Genomic DNA, 11,993 nt, shown 5'->3' on the forward strand with positions numbered 1-11,993 from the left:
ATAAATTCATTCAGACAAACACAAACCCCTTGATGTGAGATGGTAGGTTATTTTGCTTCAAAGTTTTCTCCCTTAGCTGGAAGGAAGAAGGAAACTCCTTTTGTATCTCTTTGCTACAGATTTGTGTAATTCTGGTTGTGCAAGCTACTTCAATAGATTGTACTCAACTTTACATCACGCAGAGATTACTGCATACCCAGGTGATCTTGACAAAAGTAACTAGTTTGTTTTTTGTGAAAATTAGGTCAGATCGTTTCATTTTACAGTACAAATTCACTGAACACTGCTGATTTTAGCAAGTTTTCATAATGGTGAGTCAGTGTTTGCCACCTTTCTGTATGCTGAATCAGTAGCGTCCGCACAAATACTTTTGTCCTAGTGATCTTTAGAGATTAGCAGGGAAAAAAAAAAAAAAACCTAAGGCTTAAATTGCAATCCATGTTTGAACTTCCTGCCTAGAGGGAAAGTAAGTGAGCTTTTACTCTGCTTTCTCCATATTAGGAGGGAGAAGCAATTTGCCTCCTAAGAAACATGGTGAAGGATGTTTGTCCAGAACCACACGCCCTAAATACAGTGGAGCTCTCGAGAGATGACTCCCAAAACTGCGGGCATAAACACTCAATACCTGGCAGCTCCTATACTTGTCTGATTCTTTTAGAAGCTGGTGGCTGATGCTGCCCCAGAAGTACTCCATCAGAAGGGGTTCAAACCTTCAAAAGCCATCATGTTGGGAGGCTGAATTTACTAAAAGCTTTACTGGGGGTATTGGCTCCATATACATGGAGTAATGGGATGCATTTTTGTGCACAGATCTGATCCTCCCTGACCTTGGTTGCCCTTGTCAGCCACAGAACTACACATATGGGGGGGGGGGGGGAGTGAAGAAAAGACAGCTGTTTTGTCCCTTACATTCTTAGACTAGAGGATCACTAGCTCTTAAAATAGAAACCTGGATTAAGAATGACCTTTCTTTGCACTTATTATGTAACAAAAATATCAATATTATTCTGGGTTCTAGTTCTAAAAGGGAATGGTTCCTAAATGGAAACACATATCAGCCATCCTTTCCAAAACTTTACAGTTTTAGATTTGAATTTAGATTTGTATGATTCCTTTATCTTCAGTGTTTAAGCTGATGCCCCCAAATTAATATTACTAACTGACTGTTTATCCCTAAAAGGGAATTCATTGCACAGATGTTTTAGGACTGATGCCCAATGAATTCTCTTTCACCTGAGAAGGGCTAAGGTTATCACTAAATATGATTCACTCATGGATTTCAAAGCCAAAAGGAACATAAGCAGTTATCTTTACTTCTCCTCTGCAGAACAAAGGCCACAGCTTTTTACCTAGCAATTACTGTGCCAAGTTTAATACCTCTTGTTGATCCGGAAAAAAAGACTGTTAGAAAGACAGTGAACCTTCAAACTCAGAGCCAATGTTCATATTCTGTTGGGAACAGAATCAGGCTTTTAGGATTATTTTCATTTATATCCTAGTAGGCCTAGCTGCAATAGCATCACTCTGCTAAGCTTTGTACAAATATAACAAGGACATCCTGGTCACAAGGAGCTGATAATTTACCATACAAGACAATGAAGGGCAGGAACAGAGAAAAGAAGATGGACAAGTTTACAGATGGAGAGCTAAAACAGAGATTGATAGCCACATTCCAAAGACTTCCACTCCTACAGTAAGAAGAGTGGCATAAACAAGCACTCAGCCCCTTAAAACCAGCTTGTCCCAGACCACACAGGAATTCAGTGACAGAGCACAGCACATTTAAGTGCCACAGGAAAAAAAAAAAAAAAAAAAAAAAAAACCTGCTACTAAGATCAGAATTTTATGAGTAACTGCATAAATATCACAAGAGCCCTTCCTATCCCAAAATATTTACACTCTGAAAAGGCAGTTAACATGACAGCAAAGAGGCAGGTATTCATAACACTTGTTGGCAAACTATGACATTACTAGGTTTGGCTTTACTCTGGCCACAAGCAGAAATTACATACCAAAATCAGATACACGTAGATAGTAGTTATGTATAAAAAAAGGTAGTAGTGAAGTACTGAAAATATATTAACATTTTATTTTTCCTATGTTTTCATTTATGTAACAATGGACCAGCAGCCACGTCTGTAAGTCTAAGACCATTTATTGCATAAAGAAAAGATGGTGAATGCAACCTCTGTTAAATTTTGCCTTCTAGCAAATTATCCTTCTGTTTCTTGTAACATAGCCTACATGAGATGAGCATAGGCAAAATAATCCCACCCCCCCAAAAAACTTGAATGTTGAGCATTATTTGTTTACTTAATTGAGCTTAACATCTAGAGTGTGTTTGCTACTCGACTCTTTTCTATACATACAGCTTTATCAAGACCTTGATTTTCCAACATCTCTCTCCAAGCGTACAAGACAAACAGGGAAATAAATACTGGTTTATGATGTTATGCAAGTGTGTAAAGAAGATTGTAGTTATAACAGGAAAGCTGTTTTAATATACTATAAATCATATTTCAAAATATGTCTGTGTTATGATCTTGTCCAACTCATGTTTGTGTGAGCTGTTATTTACTATACCCCATTAAAAACATCATCTATATCTTTATTCACAGTATTACTGAAATAATATTCATGAGTCTTCTAAACACTCAAAACATTTTCCAAACAATATCAAATTAGAAAAGAAACATGAAGATGAATGTTGGTTATTAATATTAGGGTAAAGAGGGGTATTTTAAACAACAGATTAATCACTAGATTATTTTTCATAAATATTGGAAATGAGTTATGCAGCACCCAGATTCTCTGACACATCATACTTCAGGACAATGAGCTCTATTTGAGCAGAACAGGAGCAGGGCCCAGATTCACAATGGGACTTCAGCACTTCCAGTCAGACTGCAATGAAGCACATAAATCCATGCCCTACTCAGTTGCTGCTTATATTTTTCGACATTAAGTTCTCTCTCATAAAACTCCTTCAGGCTACTTACATGCCAAGTTTCAAGCCACTTCAGAAGCATTTGAGTTTTGGTGCCGTTAAGCCAACGACAAGCCTCATTAAAGCCCTGAACTGTGCCTTCTTCCAGCTGTCTTGTTTGCAAGGCCTGACCTGAAGACACCCGCACACATCTTCCAGCTCGAGGGTGTTCACCTCCTTCCTTTTGTTTTGTTTTCCATCAAGCATATTCACCTACCGACATATCCACGCAACAAAGGCCCAGGCCCATGTGACAAGGCCAGGGCTCTCCTCCACCTGGAGATTTTGTACATGCATCTCCTGTATCTCAGCTGAGATAGAGACCTACAGTCCAGTATCTTCTTGACATAAAATAGGCACTCACTCATTGGGGGAAAAAAATTGAGTGAAAAGGACAAGAGTAGGAGAAGACAAGAATGTATTTAAACAAATGTCTGGAGAAAAAAAAAAATCATTTTAAGCCCCCTGACTATATACTTGTTTCAGACAAAAAATAGAAAGCAAAGAAACTTCTCCCAAAGAGAGTTTTACGTAACAGTTCATCCACTGATCAGCTCATACCTACTTCTAGCTAGCAAACTTACTCTTCGGAAAGTTCCTACTTTTCTGGGGAGCAAGTTAATAGTCCATACAGTACCTCCTGACTATGTGTTTTGTGACGGGAGAAGAAACACTACTGTTAAAAATACACAGGGGAATTTCAAGGACTAAATGCACAAAGGACTCTTCTACATATTTTCCAGATTAGCAGCACTTTCTGCTCAGCAGCTGAATTAGAAGCCACCCAGCAATGCAGCAAGCCACTGTGGGTGGGATCCAACTGGGCGAGCATAAGTGCTTATGATCAGGCAGACAAAAAGGTACCTCTGAAAGCTGTTATATGCAGCTATTATTCTCTGCTGATTAGATACAGAAATTAACATATTTATGTTAGGATGAAACATTCATTAAGATCTTAAAACTAGGTTCCCCACACACACCTCAACAGAATCCAGACACTTATGGGTGCTGCCAAAAAAAAAGTATAGTTACCCCACTGTAGAAGCCAAGAACTTCTCAGAACTGCATAGATTTAAATTTGGAGGCTTTTGAGCTTGGTTCTCTTAATGCAATTCATATCCTATGTGCCATCTAGCTCTGCTACTAGACAACTTTGCTGCTTGCAGTAGTCAGCTTGTCCTGTGCACAAGAACTGAGGGGCTAGGGTTGCTTTCAGCTTTCTTATTTTTCTCATAGGGCAGGAGAGAGATTAGAAACAGTCAGTTGAGTCAGAAGCTGCTTCTGCTCAGGACTGCCAGATGTTTTCTTGGGAAGCTTGTAATGAGTTTTTACAAATGCATTTGTGATTTTAATTCACCTCGTAGTTGCATGCAACTTAGTGGAAGCAGATAAACAATCTCAGTCCAGAGCTGAGGAGCCAGCATCCACATTAAAAATCAGATTGAATTACAAAGGAGCAGACAAAGCTTCACTGAGTAGAAGAACAAACAGCTCTTACTCTTATTCATAGTGCTATAATTTCGCATGGGGCAGCAAGTGACAATTTGTGCTGCAGGAATTATGGCAGTTCTATGAATAAATTGAGGACTGTCTTCTCACTGTGCAACACCCCCTTCTATCTTTACCAGGATCCTATAAAATCAAGGCTAGTGGACTCATTAAAAAAAATGATCATCACATTGCAGGCCTTTCTTTAGGACTCAAGAGTTGGCATTTCATAAGATCACGTATGAATAAAAGCAAACCACCTAAAAGCCTTGCCAGCTGTTTCCCCTTCCCCCAATTATTTTGGGCTTTCCTAGAAAGAGATGTCTAAGTACATCCAAACCTAAAAGCCTTTCCTCTCAACCATGAGGACACCAAACCACAGTGCAGCAGATCACTTGCCGAAAGCTAGAAAACTTTCTTTTGATTTTCTGAAGTTTTTGGTGGTTCAAAGCCCTGATTCAGCTTAGCCTGACTCCTTGGTAGGGAAGTGCTCCAGTGCCTAAGCTTATTGAAATATGCAGCAGATGTAGGCACTTTGAGTAAAATTCTGGAGAATGGGAAGGGAAGGCAGGTAGAAATGACAGTGTTTGTTGACAAATCAAAATTGCTTACATTATTAAAGCTAGGACAGAATATAAAGAACTACGAAAAAGCCAAGAAATGCTTAAACATTTTCTTGGATAGTTTAATAAGGAAGTTTTTTTCAATGTGCAAAGATGGCCAGAAAAAAAATGAGTAACATACTAAACTATACTAAGAAGCAGATAGAAATATGGGAAAAAAAAAATTTAGAGTCAAACAACATATGAGTATATATCTTCAACTTCACTCTGAAGTTCAGTTTCTGAGAAAAAAACTATTTACTCCTGAAAATATAGAAATGTAAGGAAGAGGGTAAGAAATGAGAAGAGAAGACTTCCATAGAAGGAGGAGGAAAAAAATAAAATAAAAAAGACATACAGTCAAATTGCACTAAACTCTTTATGTCAGTAGCAGAATATGATAATGTCAGAAAAGCTTTGCCACTGAAATAGTATCTTTCTGTTCTCTAATCATGTTACATTTGCAGCTGTGGCATCTGGAAGGTAATTTGGGATCCTATGTAGTTTTTTGTAGGAAAAGGGATAGAAGAGCTTATAGTTATGATAAGGCCTTTGCTTACCCTTCTAAGATTTTTTTTTTCCTCCACAAGTACGCACCATACAGTTTGTAATGCAGAAGTCTGAAATACAACAGCCACTGTTGCATAGCTCAGCCCCTCAGGCAGGAGTTTCTCTGGAAACTGTCAGATTAGATTGACTAACTGGCTCTACTGATCTAGTCTTTTGGCTTTTGAGTCAGTCACATATATCTGTGCATTGTATGCACATTTTGGGTGTCTTCCATCTATTTTGTATTCATATTTCAAGGGCAGACTTCCACTACAGGGACTCACGCCAAAATTTACAGTAGATAAACTTGTGTCGTTTCCTCCAGTAGTTTATCTGCTGTGGAAAATAGGAAGCAAAGACACCTGAATTAAGAGGTAGAGAATTTAAAACTTATTGCTTCCCTCAGATATTCTCTATAGAAATACCTCAGAGATAGTTCAAACACTGATAGATTCTTGGGCCACAGGTTTGAAAACAAACAAAAAAAGGGGGGTGGGGGGACCACACTGTGATAAAGAGTTAGAAGGAAGTGTGAATGGCAGAGAAAAGCTCAGCTGGACGTACATGATTAACTATTCTCATGAAAAGGGGGGAGAGGGGGAAGAAAAACAGCATAACATCTTAAATCAAGCATTTAAATACTTAGTAAGCCTTCTACTGTATCATATAATCAGTCTGTTGAACACTTTTCCACAGGATATCGTTGTGCTAAATAGTGAATACAACTGTAGGTATTCCCCATTTTTACTGTACCCAAGGTAAATGCTATTTTATGGCTTCTAGCCAGATTTCAAAAAGACAAACAAACAAAACCCCACACTCTTACTTGTGTTTTAGTTCCCCTTGTATAGCTCCATCCAAGGAGGATACTGTGCAACTGATTTCAACGTAAGAGTTTTGCACCATCTTTAGAGAATTTTGCTTCAACTGCTGTCAAAAATTTGGTTTAGGGTTAGGGAGAGCATCACCAGTGCGGCAATCTGTGTCTCACTAAGTTCTACCAAGTAAGAATAATTCCCTCCTAGAAAAATTTGGGAGAGCGCGTGCTGCCATTTCATACTGAAGCTAGTCAAAAGTAATTTTCAAGTTGTTAGGATTTTAAGCATTCTCTTTAAAACAGAGAAGTATATATCAAAGAATAGGTGTTATCAGCCAAGTGGTAGCAATAGGTAAGAAAACAACAAGAACTTTCTTCCTTATGTTTCATCTGAATGCATTTTTAAAACAAATTGGCCAGCTCTACCTGTCATTTTTCAGTCATAAAGGAAGTTAGTTGAAGGTTTGTCAGCATTTGCCTTCATTTAGCCTGGAGACATTACCTTTCAAGGCTTCCTTTAATACACAAATATTTTAGAATTCAGAAGTATGTATTCTCTTCAAATACTATTTTTCTGCTTTCTGATATCACCTTGTTAGCAGTGATGGTTGTTACGTGGTGTTCAGTACCCTTTGTATGATCCAGATCTCCAACTCACAGAGCTGGAGGCTGATTCAACTGCTACCTAAGTCGAGAGGAGCATTTCACTCCCCTCCTTCCCAATATTTTTGTATGTAAGGATCACAAACTGCTTAAAATAAACAAATAAAAACCCCCTCCTGATGGTTCATTTCTTGCAATAAGAAAGATAGACAGCTTTATATTGATTGATTTAAAATTGCAACAGCTTTGTTGTTATTTATGCTTCCAGGAAAAGCAGTCTCTAGTGCTCACCAAACACAATGCCTTTCTCCACACATCCCAAACCAACCTATGGTAGAGTACCATGCAATTTCAAACATGCAAAGGTTCTGCACCTTCTCTAGAGGCATCTGACACAAGCTAGAAAGAAGGCATTAGATTGCAACATTAACACCACATAACTAATCAAGGGTTTTCTTATTACTCCAATATTTCAGCCCCTCTAAAGTATTTAAAACGAAAACAACAAGAGACATACGAAAGAAGTGAAAAAGCTAACAACTCACCATTCTGAAAACAAGCACTAAGGGCTTTCTCCCAGGTTCAAATTACATCATTGCTTGGGACATCAGCACTGTCGTTATGAACCTATTCTTGCTCTAACTCTGAAAAAAATCCAGCATAACAGAGGTAGGTTAGCTGCTCAGAGCACACCTGGTGTACTCGGCTCTTACAGGCTCTGAGCAATGCCTGCTGGGCTTTGCAGTCTCTTTGGTGCCTGGTACCACCAGTTTAGACAGAGGGGAGGGAGAGGAGGAACTACATTACCCATAATTGCCTTCAGCTGGTGTATAATTACACCTGAAACCAGGAGAGTTGGTGTGGCTGCTGGAGTTTCGCCTGAGGGGAGGAGAGGTGGGAGCACTCAGGAAAGAAGAAAGTGTGTGTGCCTTGTGCGTGCCACTGGACCGTGGTTAGGGTTTTCTGCTTCCACGTGCCATGCTGTGCATGAATTGAGCTCACTGGGAGGGGGCTAAAGAGTGCCTTCTGATCAAGTTCAGGACTGAAAATAGTTAGATTTACAGGCACTGAATATAGTGACCAAAATTGCATGAACCTGTATGACCGGTTTGGGCATCTCTGTGCATGTAAGAAAGAATCAGGCAATTGGGTATGAGGAAGTGAGTGAAGAAGGAGTGGCAACAGCTTGAGAGGAGGCAATGCAGGGACACGGAGGGGTAGCGGAAGGGTTCTCTTTGGCCCTGTGAGCTTGAGGAGTTGGCAAGTTTTCCCAGGTGTTATATAGGTGCCTTTCCCAGGGATTTTAGCATTTTGTAGGACAAAGATTATACCCACAGAGAGACAAGGTAAATGATCTTTGAGCCAGCCATGTCATGAGGAGTTGGAGAAGGGATGATTTTCCTGCCCTGTATTTATTTACTCTTTGTGGTTTTGTGGCACTTAGCAAAGGGGACTTTTAGCTCTGAATCCTAAAAAGAGGTTTTACAGGCTTTCTAACCCTGCCTCCAGAAGCTGAAGTATAAATCAACAACACAAAAAAATGAAGAAAAGCAGATTTCTGGCTCTTTAGCGAGGGAGACTGTATCAATATGGGTGGGCAATTTCCCACAAACAAGCATTTGCCAAAATATGTGATTTTGTTTGACCTGGGGCTAGTAGCAAAGTTGGATCAAACTCAGTAAATGGATTTAGCTGGAAAAAAATGAAAGGGAAGAGTATCTTTAAATAACAGGAATGGTTTCATCATCATTTCAACTAAATGGTCAAGCACGAATGCTCAGCACCTACAATGTTTCAGTTCCTTCAAAGAGCTGAACGCTTTTTTCCCTCAGTAATCCAGAAGGCAGCCTTCCTACCTGACTGTATAGGATTCTCAGGTGGAAATAAGCCCAGGTATTGACCATGACAAAGATGAAAAAGCAGATGTCCCATCTCCAAGCGCCCTAAGCAACTAGAAGCATTGCTGAGAGCACTGTGTCCTGCTGTTAGAAGCAGGAGTTTGGAGCAGTGCTGTTAAATAACACAGCAGGGGTACTGAGTTTGAACTAAAACTTTAGAAAAAATAAGTAATTTCTACTTCTACTGCCTCTCCAAAGGTCTGATTTGGAAACTCAAGGTCTGGAAACAAAATATGTAGTTCAGATAAAGCCCTGTCAGCCAGCAGGAGGAGAAGAGAAACATTTCCAAACAGAGTTAGTGGCTTATTCGGAGTTATTAACAAAACAAGTTTTTAATTTTTGTTATAAATTTCATTTTTTCGTTTTTTGTGATAGATACTGTCTTTTATCATATGTCTCTAATACTGACCGCAAAGACGTCCTAAACCAGTTGAAATCTTCTGCTATAGTAATATGATTTAATAATAAATGAAGACCTCGGTGTCTTAAGCTCTGAATTTCAAACCTTTTCTATCATCTCATATTATTCCTTAAAATTTCCATTTAGATAAGATACTTCTCCCCAGACTTCATTTCTCTAAATAGATTATTAGTTCAAAACAGAAATGTTAGCTCCTAATAGAAGCATTTTTAAATCCGGATGTTTCTGCCTATCTGTTCTTTTGATTCAAAAAACAAAATACATTTTAAAATATAGTGATATTTTACCTTAAGAAGGAAGACTTAAGGCTAGACTCATTATTGCTAACATCCTTTTTCATAGAGATGAATCAAAATTCAATGAATCTAATATATTACTTAACTGTTTCTCAGCTTGAAAATCACTATAGATGATATTTATACCTGTAGTTTTGTGGGACCCTGCAGATAGGACCCGAATCCTCCTGTGACTGCATAAAGCATATACAGTACTTGAGTTTGCCTCTGGGCCTTGAGTATTAATATACTTCATCTGGGTTTTCTGCATAAGGATGGCCAATTTTTAGTTCCCATATTTTTATTAAAGTTCACTGCTTCTCTCTTGTTACATAATGGAATTTACTTTGAAGACATGTAAAGTAGGTGTTTAAAAGACATAACACATAGCATGTTACTTATCCAAAAACAGATCCGGCCAGTCAGCTTCCCTTTCCATACTTCATTGAAACCTATTCGCTGCAACAACTTTTCTTTGAAAATCATTTGGTGAGACCCTGTAGCTTTTTGCAAAGTTTGCTTCATTTTCAGAACAGTCTCTCCCGTAAAGCAGATTTAGACTGTTAGGTCTTAGGAATGCTAGCTGTCAATGTGGCTAGTTAATACACAATTTGAAATGTTTAATTAACCACAACTGCTTGTGTACAGGGGAAACCCACATGATGTACATGTAGACAAAAGCAGATGTCCACTGATTCATTTGGCAGCATGTTTTCCACATTTTCTGTCTGCTGAGCTCAACCTCAATCTCAGATACATTTCTATCATTGAAATCAATGGAATGTGGGGAGGAATATGTTGGGACAGAGGTGGGATGCATGATGTTAGTTTCTGAGGTGGAGAACTTGGAAGCTGATAACTGACATGCGTAGGAAGCACAGGATGAAGGCTTAACGTTATGGGTCTGTCCATGTAGGCAAACTGACTAATACAGCGAAGGGTGGAAGAGCTGTTCTGCAGCAATTGCCTATTCCAGGATACAAGTCACAACATCATTGGGGACTTGCTTCATTTTGGTGGGTGAATGACACCAAGCCACATCCTTTGGCTTTTGCAACCTTTCTGGTAGTGGTGGCCAGATCCTGGAAAGCTTAGGAATGTAAACAGTCACTTTTTGGTTTGACAAAACATGTGCAGGAAGTGGCAGCCATGTCTTCACTTTGCATTTGGTTACAGGATATGTTTTTGACTTTACTAAGTCTTCCTTTTTTTGTTTTTTTTAACTAATTATATATTTTGATGGATAAGATAAAAATAACAATATTACAGGATTAAAGAAGTCACTTTGGTTCTATCTGTGAGCATATTTTATTCATTTTCAGCAGAAAAGGCTGCAGTGTACATTATATATTTTTCTTATCCCACTTACTTTGCTTGTTCCTAAAGCCCATGAGAAAAAAAATGTGAACCCCTCACCCATCAAGCTCATAGAAAAGTGGAGCCATAAATCCTAAACTACATGACAGTTACCTGCAGAGCCATTTCCATAAAATTAGCTCTGGCCATTATATTGTTTTACGCATGCATGCACGAGGCAAAAAAAAAGGTAAAATGTTGGACCATTCTGGATATAAATAGGCCATTCAGACATTGTAAAATACAGATTTTTTTTGTTCCTCCTGTTAGTGGAAAAAAAGATTCTGTGGTAGAGAATATTCTGGCCAAAGATGTTTATACAAGGGGCAAAAACTTGAATATATTTCCCAATGAAATAATATTTAATAACCATTGTGAGGGTGAGAATTGGTTTTCTGCCTGGTCTACGCTAAAAAATGTTTAAGAGTATAGTTATGCTGGCAAAAGCACGTTTTGGCTAGTTTTGCTGATTCCAGCTCCCCAAGTGTAATCTACACCAGCAAAAGCACTTCTTTTGCCAGTTCTGTGTCCACGTTAGGGCTGTTGCCAGTATCCAATATTGCCAAAAATCACACTCCTGAGGGGCATTACTTATACTAACAAAAGTTTCTAATGCAAAGCAGGCTTTACAAACACTAACAAATACTCCACCCAAGCAGGCAAAGCCACCTTTCTTGATAAATAGTGTATCAAGGCAATCGTAAAGCTTTTACCTTGTTTCGGAAGTGAAGGATGTAGTCCTGCGCAATGTTAAGCATCAGAAGGATGTTATAAACTCGGGGCCATTAGACTTAGACTTTAGTCAAGGTTAAGACTTGTTTAAAAAAAAAAAGTTGCTTTTTAATGACGACATAGAACTTGTGGCATCAGTACTACAAAATGGGAAACTACAGCCAAAATGTGCAGCAAAAATGTATTGAAACTGCTGAAGGCAATAGACAAAACTGAAACAACACTGTGCAACATAGAGAATAGTAAGAAAAATGTTATAGTGAACA

At 38.7% G+C, this 11,993-nt stretch overlaps 1 protein-coding gene across 2 annotated transcripts in view; it reads right to left on the reverse strand.

Annotated features, from left to right (window-relative positions):
• MACC1 (MET transcriptional regulator MACC1) overlaps positions 1-7,772 on the reverse strand; it is a 38,545-nt gene extending 30,773 nt beyond the window's left edge. Inside the window, exon 1 of one of the 2 annotated variants that reach the window (XM_068935051.1) lies at positions 7,591-7,772. In XM_068935051.1, coding sequence (XP_068791152.1) covers positions 7,591-7,593 — 3 coding nt within the window. In that variant the 5' untranslated portion in view covers positions 7,594-7,772. The remainder of the gene's footprint in view (positions 1-7,590) is intronic. The other variant, XM_068935052.1, reaches the window with a different exon arrangement.
• Between the last annotated feature and the right edge of the window lie 4,221 nt (positions 7,773-11,993).

This window comes from Struthio camelus, chromosome 2 (genome assembly GCF_040807025.1).
Source record: "Struthio camelus isolate bStrCam1 chromosome 2, bStrCam1.hap1, whole genome shotgun sequence".
NCBI lineage: Eukaryota > Metazoa > Chordata > Aves > Struthioniformes > Struthionidae > Struthio > Struthio camelus.